Source organism: Oryx dammah, unplaced genomic scaffold, assembly GCF_014754425.2.
Source record: "Oryx dammah isolate SB20612 unplaced genomic scaffold, SCBI_Odam_1.1 HiC_scaffold_11077, whole genome shotgun sequence".
NCBI lineage: Eukaryota > Metazoa > Chordata > Mammalia > Artiodactyla > Bovidae > Oryx > Oryx dammah.
Genome location: NW_024080471.1, coordinates 5,243,934 through 5,262,729, shown reverse-complemented (window position 1 = coordinate 5,262,729; position 18,796 = coordinate 5,243,934). Strand labels below are relative to the sequence as shown.

At 39.7% G+C, this 18,796-nt stretch overlaps 1 protein-coding gene across 1 annotated transcript in view; it reads left to right on the top strand.

The window, feature by feature from the left end:
• The window catches only part of LOC120860476 (ryanodine receptor 2-like), an 804,098-nt gene that overhangs the window by 471,283 nt on the left and 314,019 nt on the right, over positions 1 to 18,796 (top strand). Inside the window, exon 25 of the mRNA XM_040236295.1 lies at positions 6,331 to 6,414. Within this exon, the coding sequence (XP_040092229.1) occupies positions 6,331 to 6,414 (84 nt within the window). The remainder of the gene's footprint in view (positions 1 to 6,330; positions 6,415 to 18,796) is intronic.

Sequence of the window (18,796 nt, the reverse complement as noted above, 5' to 3'; positions counted from 1 at the left end):
CAGTGACAGACTAGGGGACAACAGAGGACGAGATGGCCAGATGGCATCACTGACTCAATGGACATGAGTTTGAGCAAGCTTTGGGAGATGGTGAAGGACAGGGAAGTCTGGTGTGCTGCAATCCATGGGGTCGCAAAGACTCAGACATGACTGAGTGACTGAACAAGAGCAAAGCGATTCCCCTCCTCCATACCGACACAAGAGAAATAAAACCCTATGTTGACACAAAGACTTGTACATGAATGTTCATCGAAGTGTGTGCATAGAATCATCATACATAGCGGCCCCAAACTGGAAACTTCAAATTTCAATAAACTGATGAATGGATAAACGAAATGTGATACAGTCATACAATGTAATACTATTGAGTGATAAAAGGAAATATACTACTAATATACACTACAACATGGATTAACCTGAAAGACATTATGCTAAGTCAAAGGAGCCCGGCATGAAAGAGTTAATATTATTCTATCTATATGAAATATTCAGAAAAGGAAATTCTATAGAGACAGAAAACAGATTAATGATTGCTTGGAGTGGGAATGATGAATGACTGCAAACAGGCTTGGAGAATCTGATGGAGTAATGGAAGTATTCTAAAACTGGTTTGTAGTAATGGTCATTCAGTAATAGTCATTACCCTTACTTAATGTATTAGGCAGGGCTCTCTATGTTCTAATCAGATTTCTTGGTAGGCATGCACTTGAAGTTTAGTAACCTGGATTTGAGATAAGTCTCAATATTATTGTCATCCTTGAGTTCCCTAAGAGCTGGTTTGGTATCCTGCTTGACCCTTTCATAGCCGTATATATTTGTCACCACAAGCAAGACACTTCCTTATAATTAACTTTTGTCTTAGTCCTCACTGGCCTATTAGTTTATCCCAGAACTTAGCATGGGACCTGGCACACGGTGGAATTCAAAAGATACTTACCGAATAGATAAATGAATGGAAGATGATGGCAGGGAGCTTTCTGTTCCTTGGGCAGTGTTTGAGCAAGCATAACCTGTGTTCTGAGTCAATTTTCTATTTTTCTATTGCTGGTCTTATTTTAATTGGCACATTGTTTTTTTAAATAACTTCAGTTATTTATTTTTGGCTCTGCTGGGTCTTCGTTGTTGCATGGGCTTTCTCTAATTGTGGTGTGTGGGCCTCTCATTGAGGTGGCTTCTCTTGTGGAGCACAAACCCTAGGCACACAAGCTTCAGTAGTCACGGTTCCTGGGCCCTAGACCACAGGATTAGTAGCTGTGGTCCACAGGCTTAGTTGCCGTGCAGCATGTGGGATCTCCCTGAATCAGGGATCAAACCCGTGCCTCCTGCATTAGCAGGCAGATTCTTTACCACTGAGCCACCAGGGAAGCCCCTTATTTGGCACATGTTTTAACTAAGTGTACAGCTTCAGTTAGTTCCTGCTCTTGCAGTCAATCTCACTTTTGCCGTATATAATCTAAAATTTAACTTAATAACAGGATATTTAAGTGTGTGTATCTATATCTATCTCCAGATTGTCACTTTTTTAAATGTTGAGGAGGGTAAGTATAAATGGATTTTAGATACTTGACCTTTCCTTTTGGAACTGACCAGATGTTAGAAATTGTCATCCAAAAAGTTTCTGCCATTGCATCTTATTCTATTGAAGTAGGTAGAGCCACTCATTATCAGGAATACTAAAGACTGTTGTTCTGCCTAAGTCTGGGGACTTTTAAGGGTGAACACTAAATATGAATGATGATGGTCTTTCTTGGGAAAATCAACAAAAGGTCATTCATTAAAGGGAGTAAAAAGACAATACAGAGTGTCTAAACAATGGAAAAATTGTTATTGGCAAATTGGAGTCCCAGTGTATTATGTAAAAAGGAGATTTTTCTAGACTGGAAAGTCCAGAAAAGGATTTAAAAGTATAAGGGGACTTAAGTATATCAGAAAAGTAGCATTTCAAATCAGTGGCAAACATGAATTGTTCATCTGTACCATTTTTCTAGATTCCATATATATGCATTAATATATGATATTTGTTTTTCTCTTTCTGACTTATGTCACTCTGTATGACAGTCTCTTGGTCCATCTACGTCTCTGCAAATGGCACAATTTCATTCCTTTTTTATGGCTGAGTAATTTCCCTGTATATATCGCTTCTTCTTTATCCATTCCTCTGTTGATGGACTTTTAGATTGCTCTTAGGTCCTGGCTATTGTAAACAGCGCTGCAGTGAACTTTGGGGCTCATGTATCTTTTGTAATTAGGGTTTTCTCTGGGTGTATGCCCAGGAGTGGGTTTGCTGGGTCATATGGAAGTTCTATTTTACTTTTTTAAGGAAACCTCCATACTGTTCTCCATAGTGGCCAAAATGAGAAGGAAATCCAATAAAGAGGGGTTATGCATATACATATAGCTGATTCATTTTGCTGTATGGTGGGAGCTAACACGTAAAGCAACTATACTCCAATAAAATTTTTAAATGGATTATTCAGTAAATATATTATGGATAACTGAGTATCCATCTGGAAAATAAAGTTAAAAGCTTAATCAATACGTATGGCCTCCCTGACCCTTGTTATTTAAAAAGCATGGATATTTCCTTGAAACAATGTAACAAATGGGAAATCTCTTTCTGGTGGTGGTTCAGGAGCTCAGCCGTGTTGGACTCTTTTTCACCCCATGAACTGTATGTAGCCTGCCAGGTTTCTCTGTCCATGAGATTTCCCAGGCAAGAAAACTGGAGTGGGTTGCCATTTCCTTCTCCAGGAGATATTTTTGACTCAGGAATTGAACCCAGGTCTCCTGCACTGCAGGCAGATTCTTGCATTGCAGGTGGTTTCTTTACTAACTGAGCTACCAGGGAAGCCTAGTCTCTAAGTATTATATAGTATTTGTAACTTATATCTCGTGTATTTGAAGAGATTATAAACTGCAACAATAAAGCCCAAATCTAACAGAAAAGTGAACAAGGAATATTTTCATAGAAGAAAGGAAGTACAGATATCAGTGAAGCAGAGGAAAAAGGTGCTCAAATGTAATTGTATTAAGAAAATGCAAATTAAAACTATAAATGAAATCTCATTAGCATATTAATGGACAACTCTGCTGGAACAGGCATGGGAAATAGGCAGTGTCATCCTTTGCTAATGGGAATATAAATGATCACCAGCGTTAAAGACATTTGGCAATATTTGTCAAACTCGGAAATGTATATCCCCTGTGACCCAGTAATTACATGTCTAGGAATTTATCCTATAGATGAAGGTTACATTTCAGTTTAGTTCAGTTGCTCAGTCGTGTCCGACTCTTTGCAAGCCCATGGACTGCAGCACGCCAGGTCTCCCTGTCCAATACCAACTCCCGGAGTCCACCCAAACCCATGTCCATCGAGTCGGTGATGCCATCCAACCATCTCATCCTCTGTTGTCCCCTTCTTCTCCTGCCCTCAATCTGTCCCACCATCAGGATCTTTTCAAATGAGTCAGTTCTTCACATCAGGTTGGTAAAGTATTGGAGTTTCAGCTTCAGCATCAGTCCTTCCAATGAATATTCAGGACTGATTTCCTTTAAGATGGACTGGTTGGATCTCCTTGCAGTCTAAGGGACTCAAGAGTTTTCTCCAACTCCACAGTTCAAAAGCATCAATTCTTTGGCACTCATTTTTCTTTATTGAGTCGGTGATGCCATCTGGCCATCTCGTCCTCTGTTGTCCCCTAGTCTGTCACTATTTCCACTGTTTACCCATCTATTTGCCATGAAGTGATGGGACCAGATGCTATGATCTTAATTTTTTGAATGTTGAGTTTTAAGCCAGCTTTTTCACTCTCCTCTTTCACCCTCATCAAGAGGCTCTTTAGTTCCTCTTCACTTTCTGTCATAAGGGTGGTATCATCTGCATATCTGAGATTATTGATATTTTTCCTGGCAATCTTGATTCCAGCTTGTGCTTCCTCCAGCCCAGCGTTTCTCATGATGTACCCTGCATATAAGTTGAATAAGCAGGGTGACAATATACAGCCTTGATGTACTCCTTTCCCGATTTGGAACCAGTCTGTTGTTCCATGTCCAGTTCTAATTTGCTTCCTGACTTCCATACAGATTTCTCAAGAGGCAAGCCAGGTGGTCTGGTATTCCATCTCTTGAAGAATTTTCCACAGTTTGTTTGTGATCAACACAGTCAAAGGCTTTGGCATACTCAGTGATGCAGAAGTAGATGTTTTTCTGGAACTCTCTTGCTTTTACGATGATCAAATGGATGTTGGCAATTTGATCTCTGGTTCCTCTGCCTTTTCTAAATCCATCTTGAACATCTGGAAGTTCACAGTTCATTTACTGTTGAAGCCTGGCTTGGTGTATTTTGACCATTACTTTACTAGCATGTGAGATGAGTGCAATTGTCCAATAGCTTGAGCATTCTTCGGCATTGCCTTTGTTTGGGATTGGAATAAAAACTGACCTTTTCCAGTCCTGTGGCCACTGCTGAATTTTACAAATTTGCTGGCTTATTGAGTGCAGCACTTTCACAGCATCATCTCTTAGGATTTGAAATCACTCAACTGGAATTCCATCACCTCCACTATCTTTGTTTGTAGTGATGTTTCCTAAGGCCCACTTGACTTTGCATTCCAGGATGGCTGGCTCTAGGTGAGTGATCACACCATTGTAATTATCTGTGTCATGAAGATCTTTTCTGTACAGTTCTTCTGTGTATTCTTGCCACCTCTTAATATCTTCTGCTTCTGTTAGGTCCCTACCATTTCTGTCCTTTATTGTGTCCATCTTTGCATGAAATGTTCCCTTCATATCTCTACTTTTCTTGAAGAGATCTCTAGTCTTTCCCATTCTGTTGTTTCCCTCTACTTCTTTGCATTGATCACTGAGGAAGACTTTCTTCCTTGCTCTTCCTCCTTGCTCTTCTTTGGAGATCTGCATTTCAAATGGATATGTCTTTCCTCTTCTCCTTTGCCTTTTGCTTCTCTCTTTTCACAGCTATTTGTAAGGCCTCCTCAGACAACCATTTTGCTTTTTTTGCATTTCTTTTTCTTGGGGATGTTCCTGATCCCTCCCTCCTGTACAATGTGCATGAACCTCCTTCCATAGTTCTTCAGGCACTCTATCAGATCTAATCCCTTGAATCTATTTCTCACTTCCACTGTATAGTCATAAGGGATTTAATTTAGGTCATACCTGAATGGTCTAGTGGTTTTCCTTACTTTTTTCAATTTAAGTCTGAATTTTCCAATAAGAAGTTTATGATTTGAGCCACAGTCAGCTGTCATTCTTATTTTTGCTGACTGTATAGAACTTCTCCATCTTTGGCTGCAAAGAATATAATCAATCTGATTTTGGTATTGACCATCTGGTGATGTCCATGTATAGAGTCTTCTCTTGTGTTGCTGGAAGAGGTGTTTGCTATGAACAGTGTATTCTCTTGGCAAAACTCTATTATCCTTTGCCCTGCTTCATTCTGTACTACCTTCTTGTAGGTTACAGTGCATATGTTCAATGTATGAGGTTATTCATTGCAGCATTGTTTGTAATAACAAAAATTGTGAACAGAAAATTGGGTTAAATACTGTGACATATCCAATAATGGAACACTTCAGAACTGTTTAAAAATAAACCAGCTGTATATGAAGGATAGTGATCAAAGTCATATTGTGTATCCAAGTTATATTGTGAAGTCAAGATAGAAAATTGTGGAAAACTGTCTCTTACAACTAACCATTGAGTAGAAGGAAGGCAACAACAGGCACAGACATACACACACACAAATCTGCTTTAGAATATGCATAGATTCTAGCAGGACAGCCAATAATGAGTAGCAACCAGTTCCTTTAGGGAAAGGAACAGAAGTTGCAAAGACAGGATTGGAGAGAGACTTTTCAATATTTTTCCTTTTTGTTTTTGAAACATTCAATTTTCAAATGTCCTACACATTATTGTGTAGTAAATACTTTACAACCACTCCAGTACTCTTGCCTGGAAAATCCCATGGATGGAGGAGCCTGGTAGGCTGAGAGTTGGACACCACTCAGTGACTTCACTTTCACTTTTCACTTTCATGCATTGGAGAAGGAAATGGCAACCCACTCCAGTGTTCTTGCCTGGAGAATCCCAGGGGCAACGGAGCTTGGTGGGCTGCCGTCTGTGGGGTTGCACAGAGTCGGACACGAGTGAAGCGACTTAGCAGCAGCAGCAGCAAGCTTCCCTTTTGCTTGAAAGCAAAAGACCTCTCTGCATTTAAGGTGGGCTGTTGTACCTCATTCCCAGCTGCTATTATATTGGTTTATTGTGGACATAGGGAAAGGGATATTGCAACTTATGTTTGGTTTTGTTTTCCAGGACATTGTTGGCTTTAGGATGTCATGTGGGTATATCAGATGAACACGCTGAAGAAAAGGTGAAAAAAATGAAGCTGCCAAAGAAGTAAGTTGAATGTCTAAGCAATGTTAGATGGTCCATGCATTACTTTAGTGTTACTGCATCTGCATAACGCTCGATGGAATCCTAGATTCCTTGCTTGCACATAAGCTATAAAATTCAGATTCAGAATGGAAACATGCTGCATTAATGGAGGGGCTTCATCAAGTTTGTGGTGGGGGGGTGAGTTTCCATCACAGTGTCCAAAGGGGAAACAGGCTCACCAAATATTTGGTAGTATGTTATGAGTAGGTTATTTTCCTTGTGTGTGTGTGAGCACATGTGTCCACATCCTTCTTGTGTGTGGTTTCCCACTTTTCATCAGAAAATCTATCGTTTTATTTATTTTTACAAAGAAAGTCAATTTTAGGAGGAGTTATGGTCAGTGTTACCACTCTCACTTTAAGATGAGAAAACTGAGCCATGAGATGCTCTGGGAGCTATTTTGCCTACTGTACTGCAGCCTCTGTGACCTTGTTTTAACCTCTTAAAACTTCAGCTTTCTTACCCCTTCACAGGGGTAAGTTTGATAAGGGAAGTTTTAGGGACTAAATAAGTTAAGTGCTTAATGAATTATAGCTGTTTCATTTTGTTACTTTTTTGTTAAGTGTTCAAACCACTCTTTTGGGGCCTGTATGTTGTAAATAGCATGCCTGGAAGTTTGCCAAGTACTGTCATGGAGATGAAAGCAAAGTACATATGAGTGAATGAGTGCAAGTCACTCAGTCGTGTCTGACTCTTTGCGACCCCATAGACTATACAGTCCATGGACTTCTCCAGGCCACAGTACTGAAGTGGGTAGCCTTTCGCTTCTCCAGGGGATATTCCCAACCCAGGAATCAAACCCAGGTCCCCCACAATGCAGGCGGGTTCTTTACCAGCTGAGCCACAAGGGAAAACCAAGGTACACATAGCTATTCCATAATTTTCTTCCATCACCCCAGATAAACATAAAGTATAAATAGTGTGCTTGGTATGCAAATGCAAATTCTAGCAGATCCTTTAGGCCATGAAACATTTTTATTCAGGTCCTCCATTTTAAAAAAGGTATTAAAAACACATTGTACTAAGTTGTATAAAGTGTAGGACTAATTTTTGAGACCAAAACTGTATACAGTAAGTCCCGCATATATAAACCTTCAAGTTGCAAACTTTCAAAGATGCAGATGTGCGTCTAGTTCCAGCAAGGAACCAGAAGCTGTGCCATCAAATGTCAGGCATTAGTGAAACTGCAGCATGCCTTCCCCTCTGTCTCCTGTTGCTAACAATTCAGGTCTTCTGTCTCCTACCCCCTCTCCCTCCTCCAGTAAGTAATTCTTCTTGCCTGTTCACTTGATGCCAGCCCCTGTATGCCCACCATTGTACTGCTGTACTTTTCAAGGTACTGTGCATGCTTGATTGCTAAGTCGCTTCAGTCGTGTCCAACTCTTTATGACTCTATGCACCATGGGCTGCCGGGCTCCTCTGTCTATGGGATTCTCCAGGCAACAATACTGGAGTGGGTTACCATGCACTTCTTTAGGGGAGCTTCCTGACCCAGGGATCAAACCTGTGTTTCCTGTCTCCTGCATTGATAGGCAGGTACTTTATCACTAGCACCACCTGGGAAGCCCTCAAGGTATGGTGCTGTAAGACTAAGAACCTTTTCTTTATTTTTTGTGTTTGTTTTTCATGTATTATTTGTGTGAAAATATTATTACAGTACAGTGCCATATAGCGATTGTGTTAGATACCTGGGCTAACTTTTTTGGACTTATAAACTCACTCCTAATAGAACTCATGTGTATGTAGGGGGCCCGATTGTATAAAAGGAAACAAACAGAAACACTGTAACTAAAGTATTCAATGAATCAAGTGACGAATGTAACAGATAGCATCTGTAGCAGAGCAGACCAAGTAGAAGAAAGAGTAAATGACCTGGAGGATAAGAATAAAGAAATAATGCAATCACTAAAGGAGGGGACACTTAAGATTGGAAGAGTGATGAAGGCCTATAAAAACTATCATATTCTATCAGAAACACAAATATCTGAATAATTGGGTTTCAGGACAGGAGAGGGACAAGGAGACAGGGAATTCATTTAAAGAAACTATATTTGAAAGCATCTCAGGCTTGGGGAAAGACTTGGACATACCAGTCCATAATGCTAAAAGAATGCCCTATTATCTCAGTGTAAAAAGACCTTCTCCAAGATGCATTACAGTGAAACTGTCAGAAATCAATGAGAAAGAAATCATCCTACATGAAACTGCTGCTGCTGCTGCTGCTGCTAAGTCACTTCAGTCGTGTCTGACTCTGTGTGACCGCATAGACGGCAGCCCACCAGGCTCCCCCGTCCCTGGGATTCTCCAGGCAAGAGTACTAGAGGGGGAAAGAAAGTAACCTACCAAGGGATCCTATTAAGCTATTAGTTGATTTCTCAACAGAAACTCTATGGGGCAAGAGAAGATGGAATGACATATTCAAAGTGTTGAGAAATAAAAACTGCCAGCCAAGAATATGCAACAAAGTTGCCTTACAGATACCAAGGAGACATAAAGCCTTTCCCAGTCAAAAGCCGAGGGAGTTCACCACCAATAGACCTGACTTGCAGGAAAAGTTGAATTCTTTAAGCTGAAATGAAAAGATGCTGATCAGCAATAAGACAGCATACAAAAATACCCACTACACTGGTGTTAGAGAAACAAAGACAGTCTGATGCAGAGAAGTATTACAGTGGTGTATCAATCACTTCACTGTAGTATAAACGTTAAAGGAAGAAAACAGTAAAAGAATTACGTGTGCTTAGTCTCTCAGTCTTGTACGACTCTTGCGACGCCATAGACTGTAGCCTGCCAGGCTTCTCTGTCCATGGGATTCTCCAGGCCAGAATACTGGAGTGGGTTGCCATTTCCTTCTCCAGGGGATCTTCCTGACCCAGGGATCGAACCCAGGTCTCCTGTATTGCATTCAGACTCTTTACCGACTGAACTACAAGGGAAGCCTGTAAAAAGAATTATAGATACTATAAATATAAATCATTAATGAATGCAGGACACAAAAAGAAGTAAATTGTATCATTAGTAATATAAAAGAGAGAAGAAAAAGTTGGATCCTTTATAGGTTTGCAAAGATGAGTTGCTATTAGCCTAAAAAGGACTATTTTGTCTGTATGATATTTTATGTAATTTGCAAGGTTACCACAAAAGAAAAACCTAGAATGGATTCACAAAGACCAAGAAAGAGAAAACAAAGCATACCAACATGGAAAATAATTTATGAATGTTGACATATTCAGAAGGAAAAAGAAACAATGGAATTAAAAAGTAACCAGAGAGCAGTTAATAAGATGGCATTAATATGCCTTTGCATGTCAATAATTACTCTAAATGTAAATGGATTAAATTCACCATTCAAAAAGTATAGAGCAGTTGGATGGATTAAAAAAAAAGACCTAATTATACACTGCCTACAGGAGATCCATTTCAGATTTAAGAACACATGTAGATTCAAACTGTAGTTAGAATGATGTGCTTCATTCCCTTTTTGAAAACAGGCAATCTGAGTGTTAGTTTTTTTCCCTGATAATACAGATTATCTCTCTAAAAATCTGTGAGGACTTTCATAGAATATGTGATTTATTGTAATTCTGTTTTCCTTCTTTCTCTTTTTCCTCACCCTCCTCTCTCAACAAACCAGCAGGCAGCTGAATACTACAGCACATTATTGTTTGTTCTTAATTTTGTAAATCTTGCCACATTTGTTATAAAATGAAACTCTTGACCCATTGCAGAGTTTGATGAGCAGAGTCCAATTGCTGAAGGAATAAAGTAAAACACAACTGAAAAGGAACACATTCCCAAATATTGTGGTTCACAATATCTACATTCCTGAGTAATTGAGAATTTTTTTAAATCCAGAAGTTTAAATGAAAATGCAGTTCTTATCTGAGTACCAATGCCTGTTATTCACACTTTTTGTTAGCACTTATCTGCTGTTAAGTCAACCCCAAATATAGTGGGTCAGAACCTGGTTGCTTTATATATCACTGGGAAGTAAAAGATAGTGCTGAGTTATGAAAAAGTATATTAGAATTATTTGAGAAGTATTTAAGACTAGTGCTAAATTCCCTCCCTCTTGCACCATAGTCTTACCCTGATGCTGTAAAACCACTATAATGATGTGAAGTTGAGGTTAACTGGTATCTCTCAGGCATATTGGGGCAGATACAAGGTTAAAAATGATATTCTCAGTGTTCATATATGTGTATAAATTTTAAATGACTTTCTGAAATGAATGCTTAGATGGATCCAGAATATGCAGACCCATATTTATACAGTGCATATAGACACAAGCCCACACACAAAATTCACTGCCTATAAATATTTACCTAAATGAAAAATAGTGTTACAAATGCAGCTGGGTTTTCTTTCCATAAGTATGAGGCACTGTGATTGTGAAGAAAGAAATATTTATATACTCTTTTTATTTGTAGTGAGTAGATTTCACAGACTACAAATTTTAAAATGTGCCAACATGTAATGTTCTTCATTTGTTCTCATTGGACTTAAGTTCCTATTTAAACCCAATGGGCCTTGCAGCCAGATTGCAGCTTGTTAGTGAAAACCTAGTCCTAGTCTGTTCAGTGCAAACTCAATTGAAATCACTATTTTCTGTGTTTATTCTCACCTTAACGGTTTGATTTCAAAGGTCATCTTCTGAAAACAGTCTTTCTCTGCCTCCTTAAAATTGCAGCCTATTTAAAATTGTGCTTTCTCTCCTGTCCCCTTTTCTACTTGATTTTTTTCTGATAGTATTTAAATATCATCCAACATACTATTATATTATGTTTATTTTACTTACTGCCTTAGTCCTCATCTAAACATAATGATCTATAAAAATAGATTGTTTATCCGTATTATTCAATGTTGTATCATTAGTTCCCAGAACAGGACCTGAAACATTCGAGTAGAGGATAAATATTTGTTGTTAAGTTCGAATTCAAAGTTTATTCCCTTCTTACTCCCAGGGCTGTGTATCCTTGGGACATTCACCTGATGGGGAGGAAACATTGGGTCCTTGGGCATTCTCTTTTGAGTTTGCTGTCAGGAACTGAATTACATCCAAGAAAACCAGAGCCAGACAGAAGTTAAAGGCATAAAGACAAATTTTATTCCAGAACTGTTACAATAGGGGAAGAGAAACCTCAGTAGTCATACACTGGGTTGGCCAAAAAATTCGGGTTTTTCCGTGAGATATTATGGAAAAACTCGAATGAATTTTTGGCAAACCCAATACAACAAAGACAAGTGGGGATTTGTAGACAGGAGCAGAGTGAGGGGTCAGTGGATGGAAAATTACTAAGAGGAAACATCAAGGAAAAGGGGGATTCTGGTCAAACAAAATTTGTAGGATTGTTGCTAATGGCAGATCAGAGTCGTAGGATGTCAAAGGTAGGGGATGAGGAATGTGATCAGATATCATGAGTGGGGGCTTTCCACCAGGCTGACCTAAGCAGGGGTCTTGCTAAGACTGCACTAAGCAAAACAAAGTCAAATCCTACGATCAGAAAGAGGATTCAGAGGAGCTTGAGTCAGGTTTGGTTAAAGGAGATTCTTTATTATTTGTCTGCATTTACCTCTTCTGACCTCTTACTGATTTTGGATGGCCTTTGCCTGCAGCTGCTTGAAGCAGTACATTGGTTTCCCAGCCAGAGATTAAAGTCAGGTCTCAGTGGTGAGAGCACTGAATTCTAGCCACCAGACCGGGTGACCAGTGTTACAGGGTCCCTGACCCATCGGCTTTGTTGAAATGAATCCTTACAAAGAGACAGAAAGTAGTGAAACAAAGTGTTTATTAGGAGAAAAAAGGTACATGTGAATATACTCACGGGACAGATTCAGAGAGAGAGCTGTGCTCTGGGTAGTTTGAATCACTTTTATGGAGCATTTATTTTGGGTTTCCTCTAGACAGTCCTCTTGCTTTGCCTGGCTCTGGGTCCATCTGTAGTATTTCTCAGGATCCTCCTGTGTGTGTGTGTGCACTCATCTCTTAGCCAGGGTAGATTCTAGTGGGCAGGGTAACATCACTGACTATGGAGTGATAGCCCTTCCTTTTTGATCTCCAAGGAGCCCTTCTGTACATATATAGTCGGGAAGGTCTCCTTGACTTTGAGATTGAGGCAACTGTAGTCTCTTTATCTTTTATCTGGACAGGGCTCAGCACCTCTAAATATCCTCCTGCTCTTGTCCTCATCTTGAAGTATCTGTCCACAGGAGACGAACTCCAGCTACTCAGCTTGGGGTCCGTCTATCTCCTGCCTCATTTTGGGTTACATGTTTTCCTGACTGATCTTTGGACCACACACTGGATCTTTCCTCCTCATCTCTCTTGAGTCCTCCAGGTCCTTGCTGTGCTTTCACTGAAACTCAGGCCTCTTTCGGAGGTTGGAAACCTAGGAACACTGTCTTCGGCAACTTGAGGACTTTAGTCTCTTGGCAGAGGGAGGAAGGAAAGTTGCCTGGCAGCCTAGTCTTGGTTTGGTGCCAAATCTGTTCTCCTGAATCTGTGCTGCACAGGGGTGTGGGCATGGGAGATTCTGGAAACTGGCCATTCTCCTGGGTCTAATCTGGTAGGTAAGCCAGAAGCTCCCTTGACTGTGGGATCTATCTGGTTTCCATCTGGGCAAGCGGGTGGAGAACGCTGAATTCCTCTAATTCTCTCCTCCTCTAGGCTCTGAAACCTTCATCCAGCACATTTGGTCCTTTCTCTTTTAATATTCAAAAGTAGAACTATTCATATCAGAAGGCCTTTCTCTAAATACTGTTGTCTCTGCTATGACTTTTCAAAGCCTATTCTGAAAACCCAAAAGCCAAGAATGGCTTTTTTGGTCTTTCTTGAAATGATTGTCTCTTGGTTTGTTTCAAAGGGGATATGGAGTACAAGAAGAACTTGGAGTAAAAAAGGGATTAAAGATGGTGGAGGCACAGGGCATGTCATATTACATGTTTATTTAAAAGCAAAATGAGGATTTCCCTGGTGGCCCAAGGTCTAAGCTCTGAGCTCCCAATTCAGGGAGCCTGGGTTCAATCCCTGGTCAGGGAAATAGATCCCACTGCAACTGAGACCCACTGCAGCCAAATCAGTTCAGTTCAGTTGCTCAGTCGTGTCTGACTGTTTGCAACCCCACGGACTGCAGCATACCAGACTTCCCTGTCCATCACAAACTCCTGGAGCTTGCTCAAACTCAGGTCCATAGAGTTGGTGATGTCATCCAACCGTCTCATCCTCTGTCCTCCCCTTCTTCTCCTGTCTTCAGTTGTTCCCAGCATCAGGGTTTTTTCCAATGAGTCAGTTCTTTGCATCATGTGGCCAAGGTATTGGAGCTTTGCTTCAGCATCAGTCCTTCCAATGAATATTCAGGGTTGATTTCCTTAAGGATTGACGAGCTTGATCTCCTTGCAGTCCAAGGGACTCTCAAGAGTCTTCTCCAACACCACAGTTCAAAAGAATCAATTCGTCAGCACACAGCCTTCTTTATGGTCCAGCTCTCACATCCATACATGACTACTGGAAAAACCATAGCTTTGACTAGAGGGACCTTTGTAATGTCAAAGTAGTGTCTCTGCTTTTTAATATGCTATCTAGGTTTGTCATAGCTTTTCTTCAAAGGATCAAGCTTCTTTTAATTTCATGGCTGCAGTCACCATCTGTATTTGTATTGATTTTGGAGACCAAGAAAATAAAGTCTGTCACTGTTTCCATTTAGTGACAACCAAATAAGTAAATTATTTTTTAAAATATATGTAAAGAGAAGAAGTGAAGTAGTAGAAGAAACAGATCCCTTCTAATTTCTCAACTGAAATTATTCTTCTGTATTTGTTTTCTGGAGAAGGTTTTTTTTGTTGTTGTTGTTTTAAAATATTCTCTGTTCTCTGTCTCCTTTCTTTGAGAATGTCAGCCCAGCACCATTTTTAGTAGCTGTACTTCTAGCAAAACTTGTTCTGAATATCTGTGGTGTGCAGTCATCTGAGATTTTCCTATTTGTTCCAAGGTACTTGGAGGACTGATTTGGGTTTGAAATTTACAGCTAACATCCACTGAACTTGGACATAATCTTTTCATGTTTACTGTGCATCTTTCACAATGTAATGACTTCCAAGCTTCATTTACTCTGATTCATACTGAACAAGTAAGCTTGAGAGGTGGGAGAGGCTGGAAAAACAGAAAAGGCTTATCCTTAGTGTTTTTTGTTATTCTGCCACATTTTTGTTGCACTACTTTAACTGGCCCTTGAGTGATATTATACTGAACACTTTAAAGAAAAAAAACTCATTTAGAATTCCTGCTTGGGGAAAAAATGTGGATCAGGTAGGAATGAAGCACAGAATTGAATTGCTGCTTCATATGACCATTCACCCCTGGGGCCAAGTATTATCAGTTGTTTGTTTACATCTTTGATAATTCCATGCAGATGAAACTGGCAGTTTGTCAGTCCTCCCCCGTGCCCCCTACCCTGGTCCCACTCATCAGGCAGAGTTTTTAAAAAGAAATTTTGCTGTAAGGAAACTGATGCTCAGAGAGTTTATGTAACTTGTTAATCTCACTATAAAAAAAAAAATTATGATGTATTACCTGAAATAAAACTAACAGCTAGTAACTACAAAAGAACTTTGATACTTTGAAAATGACCATATTGAATGTATTTGTTTACTACCATATATATTCCTCATAACCTAATTTTGTAAAATGATTGATGATACTGCATCTTAGAGTATGAAAGTAAAGGAAATTCAAAACTACAGCTACTAGACAAATACATGACAGAAGAAAGAGATCTATCGACTGATCCTCGCAGAATTTTCCCTGAAAGTTTGAAAAGGTAGGATATATTACATTGATGTCTTTAATATGAGCTAAGTATGTTTTCAGTTCAGTTCAGTCACTCAGTCGTGTCTGACTCTTCGCGAACCTATGAATTGCAGCACACCAGGCCTCCCTGTCCATCACCAACTCCTGAAGTTCACTCAGACTCATGTCCATTGAGTCGGTGATGCCATCCAGCCATCTCATCCTCTGTCGTCCCCTTTTCCTCCTGCCCCCAATCCCTCCCAGCATCAGGGTCTTTTCCAGTGAGACAACTCTTCTCATGAGGTGGCCAAAGTACTGGAGTTTCGGCTTTAGCATCATTCCTTCCAAAGAAATCCCAGAGTTGATCTCCTTCAGAATGGACTGGTTGGATCTCCAAGGGACTCTCAAGAGTCTTCTCCAACACCACAGTTCAAAAGCATCAATTCTTCAGCGCTCAGCCTTCTTCACAGTCCAACTCTCACATCCATACATGACTACTGGAAAAACCATAGCCTTGACTAGACGGAACTTAGTCGTCAAAGTAATGTCTCTGCCTTTGAATATACTATCTAGGTTGGTCATAACTTTCCTTCCAAGGAGTAAGCATCTTTTAATTTCATGGCTGCAATCACCATCTGCAGTGATTTTGGAGCCCCCCCAAAATAAATCTGCCACTGTTTCCACTGTTTCCCCATCTATTTCCCATTGAGTGGTGGGACCAGATGCCATGATCTTCGTTTTCTGAATGTTGAGCTTTAAGCCAACTTTTTCACTCTCCTCTTTCACTTTCATCAAGAGGCTTTTTAGTTCCTCTTCACTTTCTGCCATAAGAGTGGTGTCATCTGCATATCTGAGGTTATTGATATTTCTCCCAGCAATCTTGATTCCAGCTTGTGCTTCTTCTAGCCCAGCGTTTCTCATGATGTACTCTGCATATAAGTTAAATAAGCAGGGTGACAATATACAGTCTTGACATATTCCTTTTCCTATTTGGAACCAGTCTGTTGTTCCATGTCCAGTTCTAACTGTTGCTTCCTAAACTGCATATAGGTTTCTCAAGAGGCAGGTCAGGTGGTCTGGTATTCCCATCTCTTTCAGAATTTTCCACAGTTTATTGTGATCCACACAGTCAAAGGCTTTGGCATAGTCAATAAAGCAGAAATAGATGTTTTCCTGGAACTCTCTTGCTTTTTCCATGATCCAGCAGATGTTGGCCATTTGATCTCTGGTTCCTCTGCCTTTTCTAAAACCAGCTTGAACATCAGGAAGTTCATGGTTCACGTATTTCTGAAGCCTGGCTTGGAGAATTTTGAGCATTACTTTACTAGCGTGTGAGATGAGTGCAATTGTGCGGTAGTTTGAGCATTCTTTGGCATTGCCTTTCTTTGGGATTGGAATGAAAACTGACCTTTTCCAGTCTTGTGGCCACTGCTGAGTTTTCCAAACTTGCTGGGATATTGAGTGCAGCACTTTCACAGCATCATCTTTTAGGATTTGAAACAGCTCAACTGGGATTCCATCACCTCCACTAGCTTTGTTCATAGTGATGCTTTCTAAGGCCCACTTGACTTCACATACCAGGATGTCTGGCTCTAGGTGAGTGATCACACCATCAATTGATTATCTTGGTTGTGAAGATCTTTTTTGTACAGTTCTTCTGTGTATTCTTGCCACCTCTTCTTAATATCTTCTGCTTTTGTTAGGTCCCTACCATTTCTGTCCTTTATTGAGCCCATCTTTGCATGAAATGTTCCCTTGGTATCTCTAATTTTCTTGAAGAGATCTCTAGTTTCCCATTCTGTTGTTTTCCTCTATTTCTTTGCATTGATCGCTTATCTCTCCTTGCTCTTCTTTGGAACTCTGAACTCAGATGCTTATATCTTTCCTTTTCTCTTTTGCTTTTCACTCCTCTTTTTTTCACAGCTATTTGTAAGGCCTCCTCAGACAGCCATTTTGCTTTTTTGCATTTCTTTTTCTTGGGGGTGGTCTTGATCCCTGTCTGCTGTACAATGTCATGAACCTTTGTCCATAGTTCAACAGACACTCTGTCTATCAGATCTAGTCCCTTAAATCTCACTTCCACTGTATAATCATAAGGGATTTGATTTAGGTCATACCTGAATGGTCTAGTGGTTTTCCCTGCTTTCTTTATTTTAAGTCTGAATTTGGCAATAAGGAGTTCATGATCTGAGCCACAGTCAGCTCCCGGTCTTGTTTTTGCTCACTGTATAGAGCTTCTCCATCTTTGGCTTCAGAGAATATAATCAATCTGATTTCAGTGTTGACCATCTGGTGATGTCCATGTGTAGAGTCTTCTCTTGTGTTGTTGGAAGATGGTGTTTGCTCTGACCAGTGTGTTCTCTTGGCAAAACTCTATTAGCCTTTGCCCTGCTTTATTCTGTACTCCAAGGCAAAATTTGCCTGTTACTCCAGGTGTTTCTTGACTTCCTACTTTTACATTCCAGTCCCCTATAATTAAAAAGACATCTTTTTTTGGTGTTAGTTCTAAAAGGTCTTGTAGGTCTTCATAGAACCATTCAACTTTAGCTTCTTCAGCGTTACTGGTTGGGGCATAGGTTTGGATTCCTGTGATATTCAATGGTTTGCCTTGGAATCAAACAGAGATCATTATTAGTGTAATTATGAATAACATTCCTTTCCCCTAGTATTTGGTCTACAAAATTCCATTTCCCAAGAATTGTAGCAGTCTTTCCTTTATTTTTTTTAAGTTTCTGGAAATCAATCTGAAACTTTACTGGAAATCATCTAGCTTCCAAGATTGACTTCAATTGCATTTTATTCAAAAGCTTCATTCTTTGTCCTTTTCCAATCACAAAAGGAAAATAGTTTCTATTAGTAGTTGAGGGATCTCTATGTACCTAATTAGATTGTATTAATAAGATGAAATGGGCATGATTTGCTAAAGTACACTTATGTGCTTTTAAAAATCTCATTTTGATATAGTGATTTTGATTCTTACTTTGTCATGTCCTGTGAATGATTTTGTAAATCATTATTGATGCTACTAATAAAAGCATTCATGATATTACCATTTTTAACATACTGAGGTTGAAGTTTTAATTTTAAAGATATTTGTATTTATTTTTTACTGTAAAAGACGAAGTACAACAGTGTGGAAGTAAGGTTCAGGTAAAAAGGAATTAATAACTTTAATTTGAATGGGATTATTTGCCATTTAAAAGAACTACTTGAAACTTTAAATTCTTTCTTATACAAGACTATGAAGGAAAGCTGGTAGAGTGAATTGCGATCTACATCTGAAAATGAATGTGAACTAATTATTGCTGCTAAGTCGCTTCAGTCGTGTCCGACTCTGTGCGACCCTATGGACTACAGCCTACTAGGCTCCTCCGTCCATGGGATTTTCCAGGCAAGAGTACTGGAGTGGGTTGCCATTGCCTTCTCCTATTATTGGGTCATTTCAAATCAATAGATGCAAATGAGTCTCCATAGGCTTTCATTGTGATTGCAAACCAAAGCAACTCTAATAGATATCCTATATAGTGAGAGAAAAATTTAGAAAGTAAAGAGAAATGC